Here is an 18,079-nt window from a genome sequence, read left to right as displayed (position 1 = left end):
TATTTAGCAGATACACTTTGCATGAATTATTTCGCATTTTACGTTGCCTCGTTTGCCTGGAGGCCAGATGTACTTTTGGATATTTTGCCAATAGAATAGTCTATAATTATGCACAATCATATTTATTGACACAGTTTTCAAACAATGACTTGAGGAGGTACTTCTTTTGTTAAAACTATCTTTATTGAAGTGTAATTTACATACAATTAATGGCATTCGTTTAATATGTACAAATCGGTAAGCTTTAGTCAAGTCACAGAGCATTTCCAAACCTCCAAATTTGAGGATGCTCCTTTGTAAGGCAGTCATTTCCTCCGCTTATGGTCTGAACCATTGATCTGCTTTCTCTAGATTAGTGTGCTTTTTTTCTGGGATCTCAAATAAATGGAATCATACTAGCATGTACTCCTTTGTGTCTGCCTTAAAAAAAAAACAGAAACAAAAAAAATCCTGTTTTTAATGTTTATTTTTTGAGAGAGAGAGACAGAGTATGCATGGGGGAAGGGTAGAGAAAGAGGGAGACACAGAGTCAGCAGAAGCCTCCAGGCTCTGAGCTGTCAGCACAGAGCCCAACGTGGGACTCAAACTTCCTAACCATGAGATCATGACCTGAGCCAAAGTCGGACGTTTAACCACTGAGCCACCCAGGTGCCCCTGTCTGCCTTTTTATTTTTTTAATCCAGCATACTTTTTGAGATTTACCACACTATTGTGTTTATCAATAGTTCATTCTGTATTGTGGATTTTATTGTATAGATATATCACATTTTCTTTATCCATTCCCCTGATGATAAACGTTAAGTTGTTTTCATTTTTTGGCTATTCTGAATAAAGATGCCTGACCGTTTTTGTGTGTAAGTCTTTATCTAGTCACATATTTCATTTTTTGAAGGTAATTACCTGGGGATGGAATGCTGAGTCATATAGTTAGTTTATATACAGCTTAATAAAAAAACTGGCCACGGTGTTTCAAAGTAGGCGCGACATTTCTAGATCCCCACCAGCAGAGTTGCGTGAGTGTACCACTGGTCCTATATCCTCAGCAACACTCAGCATTGTCAGTCTTTTACCTTTTAGTCATTCTGATGGGTATAAAGTAGTATCTCATTGTGCTTTTACTTTGTATTCCCCTCATGATTAACAGAATTGTCTTTTTGTGTGCTAGCTAACCATTGCTGTTTTAATTTTTTTTTTTTTACATTCATTTATTTTTAAGAGACAGAGACAGAGTACAAGCTGGGGAGGGGCAGAAAGGAAGGGAGACACGGAATCCGAAGCAGGCTCCAGGCTCTGAGCTGTCAACACAGAGCCCGACACTGGGCTCGAACTCACAAACCGTGAGATCGTGACCTGAGCCAAAATCAGACACTTAACCCACTGTGTCACCTAGGCACCCCTGGTCATTGCTTTTTAAAATGAAAAATCATCTTTTTTCATGAAAAAGTATGTTCAAAAATTTTGCCCGTTTTATACTGAATTGTTTCTTTGATTTTGGAGTTATAAGAGGTTTTTTTTCCTTTTGCTGCATACAAGTTATTTTTCAGATATATGTATTCCAAGTCTACTGACCTGTTCTTTAGCTTGCCTTCCATTTTTTTACATTGTCTTTTGAAGTGCAAATATTTGATTTTTACAAAATCAAACTTGTCAGTTGTTTTCTCATGTAGTTTGTGCTTTATGCTTTATTTGAGAAATCTTTTCCTATCCCAAGGGCAAAGGTTTGTTCTTCTTTTTCTTTTCTTGCTTCTTAAAGTTTATTTATTTAATTTGAGAGAGTGAGAATGCAGGGCAGAGACAGAGAGAGAGAGAGAGGGAGAGAGAGAGAGAATCTCAAGCAAACTCTGCACCATCAGCACAGAGCCTGACATGGGGCTCAAACTCATAAACTATGAGATTATGACCTGAGCTGAAATCAACAGTTGGGCACTTAAGAGACTGAGCCACCCAGGCATCCATTTTTTCTTAACATTTTTAAGATTAAGAAGTAAGTAGTAGTATGGTACAGTAATCTCTTTTCTTACTGAGGGAGGATTTTCTTAAGTATCAGGGAAAAGAATGAGACATGATTTCCTAAATTGTGAAAAAACAGAAGTAATTATTGAATTGGTTGTGATTGTATTAAAGCTGCTTTCTGCCCTTATTGTCTCTAAGAAAAATTTATCCTGAATCCTTTCCCTATCAGAAAATTCCCTTTATTCACATGTTCTGAATATAGTTACATTAAATGAGTAACTCACTGGCAAAAAGAATTTGTTGTTAGAATTGAGGAAATATTTTATAATCTCCATTGAAAATTGAATTATAACAACTATATATTTTATGAAATTGCATTATATTTCACCAGCTCCTTAGTTGACTGGTTATAGATTTGTCATGGTTCCATCTAAATATTTTAAAAAGCAAAATGGGTTTAATTCATTTACTTATATATTTTTTGTAACAAGAGTACTTGGAAGCAAAGCTGTTAATATAAACTTTAAGTAAGTGTGTTTTAGGGACAAATTCATCTTTGACATGACAAAAAAAGGGACAGTAGAACCAGTGAAATAAATTTATCAGCTACCAACATTATAACTGATGTTATCAGAAGGACCAAAAGTAATGGCTGTCTTCATTCTTCAGTGAATAATGTACTGTGTCGCTTTTTCTTAGTAGTATTCTTTCCATCCAGAGACTTCTAGATTATAGTAATGTGGTGATCTGAACTACTCAAAATAATAAGTCCAGTCTGCCAGGATTATGTGTGGCTTGAGTGAAACAATAGTTGTCGGAGACTTTATTTACTGATGAGCAAGGCCCTTGGTTATGTGGCTGTCCAAGAATAAACCAAACGACCACAAAACCCAAATAGCATGTTGGGACATAATATTGCATTCAAGATATGGAAGTGCTGTGACTTAATCCAGGCTCATCTGCAAAGATCTCCTTCAGTGGAGTCATGTCTGAAAGGATACTTTTCTTGGCTGTGCTCACTGGCTTCTGTTGATGGGATATCAGAATGGCACATATTGCATCATCATGAGCTGTGAGTTAGTAATTATTTGCAGTGACACTGTATCAAGAGTGATGATTATGATGTCAGTAAGCATTCTCTATGTGTCTTAGGTACTATAAGCTATTTATTTTTTTAATTCATTACTTTAATGGAAAAATTTCAGAGGTTACTTAAATTACATCTATGAACTCTGTGGGTTACGTGATCTTCTAAAGATGTGCCTTTGGTTTCCCAGAAGTGATCTCTAGATTATAACAGTATCTTTTCCAGTGAGCATTATTTTTTTTTGCCTTTGGATCAATAAAATCTATAGATGATGTAACTTACTGCTTAAAGTAAATAAGCAATTGATGCTAACAATAGTCATTTCAGTATAGAATTTTTTAAATCATTTCATTGTGATAATCTTTTCTGATTTATGTATTTCTCAACACAGTAGTTTTTCAGTTCTAGTTAAACATACATTCATTAAATGTTCCTGTGTGTATATTCACAATGATCCAACCAATAACACAGGTAAAATTTTATCATATATATATATATATATATATATATATATACATACACACACACACATATATATCATATATATATTCATATTCACAATGATCATATATATTCATATTCACAATGATCCAACCAATAACACAGGTAAAATTTTATCATATATATATATATATATATATACACACACACACACACACATATCTATGTCATATTATACATACACATAATATGATATATATATCATAATGCATGTGAAATTTTAATATTTTAAAAATAAAGAGATTCAAAATCTGTTTGCAAAATAGGGACTTGAAATTTTCTCGTATCCTTGTGGCTCGTTCTGGAAAAACAACACTAGAATAGTCCATTCCTTCTAGCTTTAAGCCTCTAATACTTTCCTTAACGATTTTCTCTCATCAGAAGACACATATGCTGGCTAGGAAGGAAAACATTGGCATTGTTTTTCAGGAAGAAGATTTTGTTGTTAATGAGCTACAATAAGCTCATATCTCCATTATATCTTGCACATAATCTTTTATCCCATATTTGAGAAATATTACCCGAATCAGCATTTAGAGCCTAACTTTGGTACAGAATATTGGCTTGTTCATATGATGTTATATAATCTTCATGAATAATTCTTTCATAGGTTAGACTATTTTATAATGCTCTTATACTTTATTTTTTTAGTTCAATTGAAAATTAAGATAGTGATATTGAGAGGAAGTAACCCTTGAAGATATTTGAGTTCCTGAAAACCAGGAAGACTGAATAATTTATAAAATGTAGCACAAAGATTTTGGTGTTTTCTCACACAAAAAAAAGCCTGCTTAGATAACATCAACAATTTACTCTTAATGCTTCTTAATTTATTCTTGCATGCGAACTTCTTGCACAAGTTATAACAATTAGAGGCACACTTTAATTTGCTTTGCAGTTTGAAGTTTGCAACAGCAGTGTGTATCTATTATGGGTCCTCAGGAAGACTCTCGAGTTCAACCCAAGATTGTCCTTCTTTCTTCACTTCCTCACCCTTCCTATGTTAGCAAGGCCTATTAGTCAGGGATTTCATTTTACCACCTCAAAACTGCTAAGGCAACCTTGTCATTGTAATTTTCACACTCTTTCTTTTTCTTTGTTCTATATGTCAGTGAAATCTTATCTCCACAGTCTTCTGTCATAGGTTAATAGCTTGAAACAAAGTTCAATTGGAGTCTCTAACATAATAAAGCAAAATTCACAGATGGGAAAAAAAAATAGTAGCCACTGCTTTTCCCTGCGCTTTATTCAAGTGCTGTTTGTTGAATCATGCCCATTGGTAAAACCGAATTAGTGGATTTGATGAGAAATGTAAAATGTGTGCATACACATAGATTTGGGAGACCTTAGTACAGCTGTGCTGTTCTAGAAGATGTTCCAATGACTTTGTAACACTCTGGAAAAGTTCTTAATATAGATTTTATTCTCTTAACAATGTGGCATTTAATCATACTGTTAAATCCAAAAAACTGTAAATAATTTACCGAAATTTAACATCCAAATGCTGCCTTAACATTTTTAAGCTTTTTGAAAAGAAGTATTGGTTCATTTCCATATACTGCATTTATTCAATTAAAATAACCTTTGCTAACAGATTAAAAGCCAGGGGTCATTGTCTGTACTTATTCTACTCATGCTGCTGTCTGCTCAAGGTCATTTGGAAATTATATGGCAGAGAAATTTTCCAAAGAAATAAATGTTATTAGTGCAAATTTACTAGCTGGATTATTTCAGAAGAAATATATTGACACCATTGAACATTTTCAACAATCCCACTGCCATCACTTTCTCTTCTTCTACTCAATGAGCTGTTAAAAGACACAATTTGTTGTACTATGTAGCTAACAAGAAATAAATAACATGTAGCAGGTGCTACACAGGAAGGCACTGAGTGTTATTGTACTAACTGTGCCTGACTAATTCCAGCCAAAACAACAATTCTGTATTCAGTAAAGAAGAACAGATAATTTAGTGGAGATTTGGAGCCTAGTTGTTTGTAATGTCAGGGTTATACTTGGAGAATAGAACCAAGTGAGAGACATGACTAGAGAAAATCCTCTGACACAGAGATATGTACTAAACTTGTAAGAATCCAATTTAATGGAAGGTAATGGTACACAGATGATTGAAAATATTGAATAGTCCAAATGTTTTCCTATATATATATTTTTTAAAAACTATGTGATTATTTTGGCATGGAAAGACCAGATACATCCTATTTCTATTAGATTAATGTTAAAAGTAACTTTCATTCTCTGCGTATATCATAGCAATTTATACTAAATTGGGGAGAAAGCCAGAAGTAATATTTTGCCATTCATAGTCTGCAGAGAAGATGGAGATGTGAATGATACACATATTTTTTTTTAACTTTCTTACCAATAAGTTGATGTGCATTGTTCTGATCATTTAGTTTTCCAATAGTTACTTATTATTACATGTAGCACCTATTATATGTTAGGAACTGTGGATAGAGCAAACACAATTCAAATGAGGTCTTACTCTGGCAACTTTGTTCTACTGGGGGCAGTAGACAATGTTTAAGTTAAAAAAGGTAATTACAGATTGACATGAGTGTTAGTAATGAAGGAAGGAAAGAGGATGCAGACATTTAGATCCTCTATGGAAAGATTTGCTTTGAACTTGGAGCTGAAGGATGAGGACAGGTCAGTCATAAGAATTGCAGAGGATGACTTTCCTGGTCCAGGAACAGCAAGCAAGGTGTCTTGGGGGTGAGCATCATGTTGCCAGGTTCAAGGAACAGGAAGGATGTGGGTGTGGTTGGAACATCACAAATGGTGGGGAGCATACTTTTTAGAAGATAAAATTGGAGGGATGGGCAAGAGCCAGACCTTTCCTTCTGGTGGAAATAGCACACTTGGTCAATGTGTGTCCAGGAGCTGGGCAGACCTGCCTCTTCAGGAAGAGTCTGGAGAAGGTGAGAGCTGAGGGTTCAAGATGAAGAAGCCATAGCATTTTTGGAAAGGAAAGTTGTCTTACTAAAGACAATGCTGCTTTTGTTCTCACATTCTTAGATTCCTTTTTAAAAATTTTTTAATGTTTATTTTTCAGAGAGAGAGAGAGAGGGAGAGAGAAAATATGAGCAGGGGAGGGACTGTGAGAGAGGGAGACACAGAATCTGAAGCAGGCTCCAGGCTCTGAGCTGTCAGCACAGAGCCCAATGTGGAGCTGGAACCCACAAACCATGAGATCATGACCTGAGTCGAAGTTGGACGCTTAACTTTCTGAGCCACCCAGTCTCTCCTTTAGATTCCTTTTGCTATCCAAAAAAGAATATGTAGTTTATCAAGACAGTGATAGCATTCAAATCCATTTAAGCCCTATGACCATTTCTGGGAACTTCCCTTGTTAATAAGTCTTGTAATTTATAGGTACAGCTAGCACATCAGTGGGTGAAGGAACTCAGTAGAGGGGTCAAATTTATACCAATGTCCCAAGCAGTTGAAAGCTTGTGTGTGTGTGTGTGTGTGTGTGTGTGTGTGAATGGATTTGTTAAGTGGTATCCTAAATTAAGTATTTCCAAAGCAGTCTTACCTTTGTAATATTATGCTAAGACTAAAAATAGAAGATTGGCTTCAGAAACCCTAAGAGCAGGAAATTTATAATAGAGAACTCATGGTGAAAAGTACTAATGTAGATATTAATAGATCTAAGTGGTGAAATAAGGAGGTGAGCACTAACATCGTTTCAGTTAAGCTTTAACTGTAACCAATTCTGTTAATAATAAAGGGCTCATGATGCCTTACAAAAGTCGCTGACCACTACCTATTTCCAGACATTATCATACCATTCTTGTGATTAAAACTTATGGAAAGTAAGGAAGATAAGGAAGTAAATTGGTAAAGCTGGAAACTTTGGAAGTTGATAGGTGTGACATAGAATGTTCTAGATTCTCAGAACTCAGTTCTCTGTAAATGCTCAGAACTTCACTGAAAATAAAGCAAGAATAACCAGGTGAAATACAAATATGCTCAAAAGTTTAAATAGCAATAATATGGAAGGTGGATTACAGAGTGGACTTAAAAAAAAAAAGGTGAGATAGGATGGAACTTCTATGCAACAGTGAAAGTTCACAGCTTATTCCAAGATGTACATCAAATGAGAGTGTGATAGACAGTAGTACATATATCGTGAAAATAAAACATTTGGGTACCAATCATAGAAATGAGAGAAGACCAGGGGTGCCTGGGTGGCTCAGTTGGTTGGGCGTCTGACTTCGGCTCAGGTCATGATCTCACGGCTTGTGAGTTCGAGCTCCATGTCGGGCTCCATGCTGACAGCTTGGAGCCTGGAGCCTGCTTCGGATTCTGTGTCTCCCTCTCTCTCTCTCTCTGTTCTTCCCCTGCTCACACTCTGTCTTGCTATCTCTCAAAAATAAATAAAAACACTTAGAAATTAAAAAAAAAACGAGAGAAGACTATTCACATTGAACTGAATTCATTGCTCACTTGTTTAATTGGTGATTTAGCTTCTTAAACTAATATTAATGCTGGACAACTGGATATTTACATACAAAAGATGGCAAAATCCTTTTTGTAGAATTAATCCTTAACTGATACCATATGTAAAAATTAACTCCAAATGAATCAAATGCCTAAAAATAAGGACTAAAAATTATAAGAGTACTAGAGGAAAATACAGGGGCAAATATTTATGAAAATGAATTAGGCAGTAGTTTCTTATATGTGACACCAAAAGTATAAGCAACAAAAGAAGAAATAGGGGCACCTGGGTGGCTCAATGGGTTAAGTGTCTGACTTCAGCTCAGGTCATGAACTCATGGCTTGTGAGTTCAAGCCCTACATCTGGCTCTGTGCTGATAGCTCTGAGCCCACTTCAGATCCTCTGTCTCCCTCTCTCTCGGTCCCTCCCCTGCTCATGCTCTGTCTCTCTCAAAAATAAATAAATATTAAAAAAAATTTAAAATAAGGAGAATGAGGGCATAACTGACAGAATGGGAGAAAATATTTGTGAATTGTGTAAGATAAGAGTTTAGTATCTAGGATATATAAGTAACTTATAACAACAAAAACACAACTCAATTAAAAAGTAGGAAAGGATTGAATAAACATTTTTTCAAAGAAAGTATACAAACGGCCAATAAGCACAAGGAAAGATGCTCAATGTCATGTCATTAGAGAAATGAAAATCAAAACCCCAATGAAAGATAACTTTTTTATCCATCAGGGTGGTGGGAAGTGTTGGTAAGGATGTGGAGAAATTGGAACCCTCATGCATTGCTGCTTGGAATGTGAAATGGTGAAGCCACTGTGGAAAAGAGTTTGGCAGTTTCTCAAAAAGTTAAACATAAAGTTACTGTATGACCTCGTAGTTTCACTCCTAGATATATACCCAACAGAAATGAAAACATATGTCCACATAGAAACTTTTACACAAATGTATCTAGCAGCATTATACACAATAGCCAAAGGGTGGAAATAACCCAAATGTCCATAATTAGATGAATGAAACAATAAAGTGTGTTATGTATACACAATGGATCATTATTTAGCTTTTTTGACACCTGCTACAACATGGCTGAACCTTAAAGATATTATGCTATGTGAAATAAGCCAGCTATAAAAAAACCCAAATATTGTATGATTCCATGTATATGAAGTGCTTAGAGTAGTTAAATTCATAGAAATAAAAGGGTAGAATGGTGAAGGAGCCCAGGGGGGAGGGCCAGGGAGGAGTGACTGTTTGATGGGTGCAGGGTTTCCTTTTGGAATGATGAACATTTTTTGGAACTGATAGAGGCTGTGTTGCATAACATTGTGAATATACAGCTGATCCTTGAAGAGCATGGGTTTGAACTGCCTGAGTCCAATTATTCACTGAGGTTTTATAGTACAGTACTGTAAATGTGTTTTCTCTTCCTTATGGTTATCTTAACATTTTTTTTTCTTTTCAAACTTACTTTACTGTAAGAGTACTGTATATAATACATATGATGTACCAAACATGTTAATTGACTGTTGTTATCGGTAAGGCTTCTGGTCATCAGTAGGCTATTAGTAAAGTTTTTGGAGAGTTAAAAGTTGTATGTGAATTTTCTACTGTGAGGAGAGTTGGAGTCCCTAACCCTTGTATTGTTTAAAGGTCAACTATATTAAATGCTATTAAACTGTACACTATGAAATGGTTAAAACAGTGAGTTTATGTCATGTATATTTTACCACTCAGATACGCACTCGCGCGCATGCGCGCGCGCGCACACACACACACACACACACACACACACACACAACAGTAACAATGAGAAGAATTGATCCTTGAATTTAATTTTAATCAGCAAAAATGAACTGTTTGGCTAAGAGGTTGACTAAGGTAATCTTGGAATACAATGTCAGATTGTAAGAAGGAGGATGAGTCTAAAGGAATGAGTTGCTATTTAAAAAGTTATTTTTGATAGTATAATCAAAGGGATTCCAATGCAGAAGAAGAGGAAGAGGTACCAGGAATCCTCTGTCAGGAAAGCTGAAATCTAGACTCTGTTCAAGTTTCAAAAAACAAACACAAAAACAAAATCTAGGGAGAGGGCAAGTCAGTAAAGAAAGTTCCCCAACATTATATGGGATGAGAAAGGAGGAGATCACCTACTTGAGGAAGATAATATTATATTAATAGAGTTAAGAAAGAAACTATTCAAATTCTGTTTTACTTAATTGTAAAATCCTGTAATTTATAATTGTCTTTTTTTCCCCTTTCTTATGCTTTTTGGAATAATCAAGAAACACTCTCTCCTCTGTCTACGCACAATCTGTGTGTGTGTGTGTGTGTGTGTGTGTGTGTGTACGTACATGCATACACATGTGTTTGTTGGGACTGGAGATGGTGAGGGGTGAAAAGAGGATTTGTAATGCACAGTCTTTAGTAAAGTTCAGGCTATCGCCAACCATTCCCAAAGGGAGGCTCTACTTGTAGATGATTTACTTGAGGAAACAAAAGAAAGGAGGAAGTAGCCAAGACAATTTTGAAAAAGTGTAGATTTGAGAATAGCTTTCCCTAAAATTTAATTATTTATTATACAGCCAAAAAGTGTACACAGTATGGATTGGCTTTAAGTCCATCATATAGATCAGAGAAGGGAAGAATTGAGAGTCGAGAAACAGTTAAATTCATGTATGAAGGCATCATTTTTGACCACGGTGGCATTACAAATTGGTAGGGAAAGTGTGGGCTCTTCAGTACATGGTGCAAGGACAATTGGTTATCCATATGGAAAAAAGTAAAATTAGATCTTGGTGACAGAATAAATTCCAGGTGGCTTGAAAATCTGAAAGTGGAAAGCAAAACTTCAAAAATTCTACAGTTAAAAATTGGAGTATTTTTATGACCTCAAGTTTAAGTAGGATTTCATAAAGGAAAAGGTTAGTAAATTTGGCCTCAATAAGTTGCATTTTCTATACATCAAAAGAGACCATGAAAAGAACTAAACAAAACAAAACTAAGCCACTAACAGGAGATATTGTAAAACCTATAGCCACCAAATGATAAGCATTTAAAACTTCAGCAGAAGAAAAACAAACAAACAAACAAACAACCTAATAGTAAAATGGGCAACAAGGATAAACAGGCATCTTACTTATGTGCCCAATAAAATTATCTGCAACTTCACCACTTGTGATAGAAATTCAAATTAAAATAATATACCATTCATACTCATCAGATTGCCACAAATGAATGGCAGTGTCAATGTTGATAAGGGTGAAGAGCAGTGAGAGCTCTCCTACAATTTTAATAGTAGTGGAAATTGGTACAGTGACTTTGGAGTGCAATTTGGCAATATTTGATTGGAAGAAAATGAACAACTGAAATTTTTCCGACAAAGTATAAGGTTTATTCATTTAATGGTTAAAATGAATGAACTAGGATGACAAGTATCAATACAGATAAACGTGAAAATATTATATTCTTTTGATATAATGAATTCTTTTTGGACAAAATGTAGAAAAGTTCCTTTGAGGGTGTTGATCATGGAACACACAGTTTGGTGACATTTTGACTGGTTGAATAGCCCTAACCACAAAGTATTGATTAACAGATTGGGTAAGAAAGGTATTGTACCCATTACCATTTTTTATTATTAACAAACCACTTCAAAACTTAGTGGCTTAAAACAGCCACCATTTTATTTAGCTCATATTCTTGTATGAATCCAATTTGGATGGTTGGGGCATCTACCCATATGGTCTTACTTCCTCTAGTGTATTAGCTCAGGCTGTGTGTGGAAATATTTGGGGTCTAAAAAGCAGCAAGAGTGAACACTCCCCAAACACAAGTGCTTTCTTGGACCACTGCTCATGTTAGATTTAGGGTTGGGAAAATAGACTTTACCTCTTAATGGGAGCAGCTGTAAAGTTACATTGTAAAAGGGTATTCATACAGGTGTGGGAAGAATTTGTGTACGTTTTTACAATCAATTATAGGTGTCTTTACACAGGTATCTTGTCTTGATCTGTGAAACTTTTACATCAGTTACTTGGATAATGATCCTTAGGGTCCGCTCAACATGCAGCCTTTAGTAAAATGGCTTAACCCCAATTTTAGTACAAAGGACCATTAGGTCTAACCAGTTTCTGCCAGAAGAAGAGTCTGTAGGCTTTATGGGCCAGACCATCTCTTGTGGGGTGCGATTTACTGGGGAAGCAGACTACTTCAAGAGATGCCATGTGGTTCAGCCTCTAAAAGTTAGGACAGATATCGCTTCCCAGGACTGGATAAGAAGTATAATATTCTGCTGGTCCAATAATGTAGAGACCCTGTTTGTAAAGAGAGAATTCTCCTTGGTGGGGTCATTAAAGTAGATCCAATTAAATAATTGGAAAAAAATCAATAGCATTTGGCCCAAGACTAGAAAGTAAATACAATTTTCTTTAGAGATGTATTCTTCCCCAAAATAACAGAGAAAGAAGACAATGAATGAGATAAATTCAGCCACACCCACTTTCCTGTAACCTGAGGACTTTCTTCAGGAATAGGGGTGGGATGAAAACCAATGCCCTTGAGGTCAAATGGGTTTCCCTTCTTCTAGGGTACCAACATTCTGCGTGGACTCTGGTTGAAAGTATGTAGCAGTAACCAGCTAAGCAGAAACCAACTTAGCTTCTAACTGTGATAAAAGATACTGGGGTTGTGGGGAGAACTGAAGACAGGTGGGGGCACAGGGTGGAGGGAGCAGACAAGGACGGGATACAACAAACCTAAATAGTTACCATCCATTTGGTAGTTGAGCTATGGGTCATCACTATTTTCTTCTTTATGTTTTATGAAGTTTTCAACAGCTATAATGAGCACATATAATGTTAAAATCAAGAGGAAAAGAAACTTTCTCAGAGCCAGGATTTAAATTGGGCCGGATACTGTACATTATTCACATTTGTACCTCATACCCATTTTAATACTAAATAGGTGCCACTCTCTAAATGTTTATTGAATGCATGCTAAAATTATAGGGAGTTCAGTTTGGCTTGCGGTGAGAAAGAATTTTCTAGGATGTAAAGTAGTTCAAAAATGCAGTGCTCTGTCAAGCAGTAAATGCCATCCCACAAAGCACCCAGACAGAGGCTGGATTAAACAAGCAATATCTTGGAAAGAGTTAATGGTCTGATTGCAGATTTCAGGTAAGGCATCATGGGGGAGCTTGCATTTAAACAGATGAGTAGAATTTCAGTAGGTGAAAAAGGAGGGGGTAGGTGGAAATGAAAGAATAGTTAGAAAAAAATAAATGACTAGATGACTCTAATAGCCCCCACCTAACTAGGATTTCCGTGTATCACATCTTGAGAGACTGGATTCTTTTAAAGAAAAATACTATAGTTTCAATCTTAGAATGGATTTCTTTTATGCTGGTAAATCGTTTTTGCCATTTGCCTCTGTCATCCCATTACTGGACTGTTTCATTAAAATTTATTATAGAACAGTATCCCCTATTCACTTTATACTTCCTCTTTTTTTGTGTGAAAATCTAATTTGTATTTTAGATGCTTTTCAAATTTCAAATTTTGCCATTAGTTTCATGCAGTAAGACATCATTGATACAATGTACAACAAAATATCATTAATAATTTTGTTATGATATAGAATTCTATTTCATTCGTATTCTATATTCCCTTTATTGTGTTTCAGCTTAAATACAAGACATGTGATATTTAAAAAACATCAATACCTACTGTGTATTCCTCTGAGAAGTTGAGCGTGTCTGAAATATTGTGATTTCTTGTCAGGCAACGTCGCAAAGCAAGTTTATTTTTTGAATTGGTGAACAAAGAGCCAAACTTAAGAACGCACTTGGGCTTTGTTCTTCAAAAGTTTTTCTGAATGACAATTAAAAGAAAGAAAGTACAGAAAATAGAGCAGCAGAACTCTTGCTCACTGGAATGTTTTTCAGGTTTTTCCATAAGGTGTCGACACTTCTCTGTCAACTTGTAGGCTCGAAAAACAACAAAAAGCAGTCTTGTCTGTCAGGTGTTCAGTGGCATCCCTCTCCAAATCCTCCCAAGAGCACAGAGCTCTAGTTCAGATATTTCAGTGTTACGCAATTTAGTCTGTCTTTAAATGTCAGTCCCTACGGTCTCATGATTTACTTTCAGATTGGGTGCCCAAAACGCACCGCCAATTACCCCGAAGTGCTTAAGGCACATATCTTGCTCTATCTGACACTGAGAGTGTATTGGTACAAGTAAGCTGTGAACCAAAATAATGAAATGTACAGTAAAACTTGCAGATACTTTGGATATATTTTAATCCAAATATTTCCATTTATCCAAATATTTGTCCAACAGTCTGATTTTTTTTTCCGCTGAGGGGACTCACTGACCATAGTTATTTTCTTATATTTGTGCCTTTGTTACAGATAATCCTACTAATATATAATTTTATTGTCTCACTTGCAGGAGCCGTATGTTTCCTTGAGCTCTCGGGCTGTTATAGTCAGTGGTCTTTAACCAGATAGTAAGAAGGAACACTTTATCGTTCCAGGAGCGCTCTTCATGGTCACACAGAAATGTAAGTGAATGAGTTTATGCTTCCCTTCCATTAGCCAACTATCATTACAAAGTGAGGCAAATAATTACTTTCACTGAGTGTGAAGTTAAGGATTTGGAAAAGACACTTGCAAATGATGGATTTGCTGTTTCCTTTAAAAGCAAGATCTACGTCAACAAAAAGTATAAGAAGATTAATAAGGATAAGAAAAAAATTACAATATGAGGTAATCTCCATTTTATGGGGATTTCAAGATATTTTAAAATCACATATTCTGATTCTTAGTCATCTAAAATATTTAGTCATTAAACGCCTATTTTGGGCATACTGATTCTTTGTCCTTAAATTGTTATACCTGCTCTTATTCCTTTCATTGAAGGAAAAAATACACCTATATGCTTTCCATTTCTTATGTAATAGATGTAGTTTAATAATTGTAAAAAGCTACTAGAACTACTTTATATAAATGCTTTTATTATCCCAAACACTTGTAGAGAGCCAACTAACTTTACAGAAATGAAGAAGGAAATATAGTAGCTGAGAATCCCCACATTCAGAATACATCTTTCATTTACTTTAACTATTCAGGTCTCATCTTAAAGAATTCCTTATAGGAATCTCTATGGCAATCTGGTGTTTAGACCAGAGAGGAAAGCACATAAGGCATGGGCATTTTACCAGTCTTTCTGCTCTTTGTCATATGCTGTTTGGTTATCACCTAGAGGGTACTTCTGTGCCTCAATTTCCCACATTTATCAAAGATGACAATATAACTCTGTAGCATATACATTAAAAGATTAACAAAAATTAAGTTTTCTATTTGATTAATTTTTCTATGCATGAATATATAAAGACATTTGTGTATAATCATATATACATTCCTAATATTCATATATAAAAATAAAACCTAAAGCTCATTCTTTAGGATGTCAGGGCATTAAAATATTCATGCCAGTTTTTCCAATATATCAATTTATGGGACTAGATCTGGCAAAGCGATCATTTGTAATGACGACTGGAATGCAGATGGTTTTAGTGACTGTATATAGAAACTGGGGGGAAGGGAATAGCAGTCATTCTTTGTTTTTTTAGGATGAGGCAGAAAATCTGCTCTCTCCTTGATATGGAGGAATTTGTTAGAAGCAAGAGCTAAAATAAGGAATTATTGATCAGCTAGAAATTATGTTTCTTTTATCTTCCCTCTTCACTAATATTTTTACCCTCTGAAATGTACAGATATTTTCACACAGATATGTTACTGACTTTTGGATGAATACCAGTATTTTTCATTTGCAACCAGTATATTACTGGTGTTATTTAAATACTCTTTAAGGAGTCATCAGCAATTTTATTATAAGTATCTCAGGCATAAAAACTGATAATTAAACATTTTGTTACTTTATTCAGTAAATTGGAAATGATTGTGAACCATAGGATACAACCCTTCTACGGGGTGCAATTCAGAAGGCCGAGTGAACAAGGCGCTTTAAAAATTACTTCTCTTTTAAATATATGTCCCTAATTAAGATTTACTGCCATAATGGACTGCTGTTGTCGATAGGATTGTATAATGTTTCTCAAATGTGTTGAGATGGAAATGTTTGTGAATGACTGATTTAGGGGAAAAAATATTTTATCAATGTAAGAATCTATAGCCATATTCAAGTGGAAACAGCAAATCATCTGAAATAGTAGTGATCAGAAGATAGATAGCTAGAAGGAAGACTAAAATTAGCCTGTAGTGTTTAGTAAATCATTCAAAATATCTTAATTAATATTAGATTGCTAGATTATTCACTTACATTCAAGTAATCAAATCCGTATGTGTGTCTCCTCTCCATGCTTCCCCTGCTCTACCAAATAGTGTTTGATAGTTTCTTCTGGATTCGGCAGGTATGCATGGCAATGTTTGGTAGTTCAGTGTCAATGCAAGCCTCACTAAGGCAGCTTTTGCTAGCAGAAACTGTGATACTATGCTGCTCTTATATTAATGAGAAAAAAAACGTACCACATTATATAAATGACAACAGTGGACAGTTGCTAAAACAGCTTCTCCAGAGGTCATCATTATTGGGGGTGGGGAGAAGTTCAGTCTATCTTCAAAATGAATCCTTTCTGTTAAAATCTACTTTCGCCATTAGACTGATATTGAAAATATGTAGGATCAATATATTTTTGATTCGGTAGCCCTGTGTTGATACAACCTTGATTTACTGGGCAAAGAAGCTGAGATTTATGGTCATGGGTGTCTATACTTCCTTTTAAGAATTCTAAAATGTAAGCTCAGAGGTTCTCACTCGTTGCTCACAGCATTCCTAGGGGAATGTAAAACCCTCTGCCTGCTTTTTGGCCCATTTCTGGGATATTAGTTGGAAGAATGGTGAAGACTAAAGAGGCCTGTCTTTCTCTTCATTATACTGAGACCCTGTTGGCTGTATTTGTGGGGGGTGGGGGTGGTGCGCAGAAACAAGATGCTTTTATTTTTGCCTGTTACTTGAATAAATGGAGACTGTAAATATTTAGATCCATATACTTTTAAGTACTATTAAAAGGAAGATTTCCAAAGAGGAAAAAATATTTAAGAATCGTTTCCTAGAAAAGTGGGATGGATTGTTTCCTCATATTCCAAACATATTATTTGCAGTAGAAAATTAAATGATCTCAGAATTTATAACTGGAGGTTACACCTTAAATTGAAGTTTCTTGCTCCCCAATATATCACATTCATAATCACTTTGCAGGGCATTTTCTCTCAGCTGGAATAAAGAGCATATAATCTGCCATTTTAATCATTTTATCAAAGATAAATTTATCTTCCCCATGTAGACCTTTACACTCTAGTAACCAAGTAGATCTGCCTGACACTTGTAGGCAAAGCACCTAATTGGTTTTATTCCATATACTTTAATAACCACATAAAAGTAAAAATGGACACAAGAGAAGATGAGTAATAAAGATAAGGAATATTTATTGCTTCATATTACTGTTTAAATATGTGCACAAGGAGGGCATCACAATTAAACCACAGCATCTGTCTTTGAAAATTTGTCGTTACAACCTTTTGTCTTATCAATGCATTTCACTCATAATTATGATTAATATTCTGGTAATTTATGGAACAATAATTATTATTGCTAATGATTATGCAATAAAAACAATCTAATATATATGTGCATATATATACATATAGCTATAGATAGATATACATTATGTACATTGTGGGGAGGGAGGGAGAAAGAGAGAAAGAGAGAGAATGCACTTGGTAGTTCTTTAAACATGTGGTTGTACTGTAGCTGCCTGGGCAGTGTCCAATATGTAGAAACATATGTAGGAGCCGTTGGTACTAAGTTAATTAAATGTATATTTAAATAATTAAGAAAACAGGTCATTCTAAATTTTGTGAAAACATGATATTTATATGTCATTTTTGTTTAAAGATCTTGGAACCCTGTCTTTGGCACTTTGGAAGTATTCTTGAAATATTGCTGGGACAAAAATAATGATTCATTGAATGAATGAATATAACAT

General features: G+C 35.2%; 1 protein-coding gene across 7 annotated transcripts in view; it reads left to right on the top strand.

Moving 5' to 3' along the window:
* Positions 1-18,079, top strand: part of SOX5 (SRY-box transcription factor 5) — a 1,013,639-nt gene that overhangs the window by 442,316 nt on the left and 553,244 nt on the right. For all 7 annotated transcript variants that reach the window (XM_049627167.1, XM_049627170.1, XM_049627165.1 and 4 more), the window contains one exon: positions 14,461-14,572. In XM_049627167.1, coding sequence (XP_049483124.1) covers positions 14,571-14,572 — 2 coding nt within the window. In that variant the 5' untranslated portion in view covers positions 14,461-14,570. The remainder of the gene's footprint in view (positions 1-14,460; positions 14,573-18,079) is intronic.

This window comes from Panthera uncia, chromosome B4, assembly GCF_023721935.1.
Source record: "Panthera uncia isolate 11264 chromosome B4, Puncia_PCG_1.0, whole genome shotgun sequence".
Lineage (NCBI taxonomy): Eukaryota > Metazoa > Chordata > Mammalia > Carnivora > Felidae > Panthera > Panthera uncia.
Note: the sequence above shows the minus strand (reverse complement) of the source record. Positions and strands in the feature narration are given on the sequence as shown.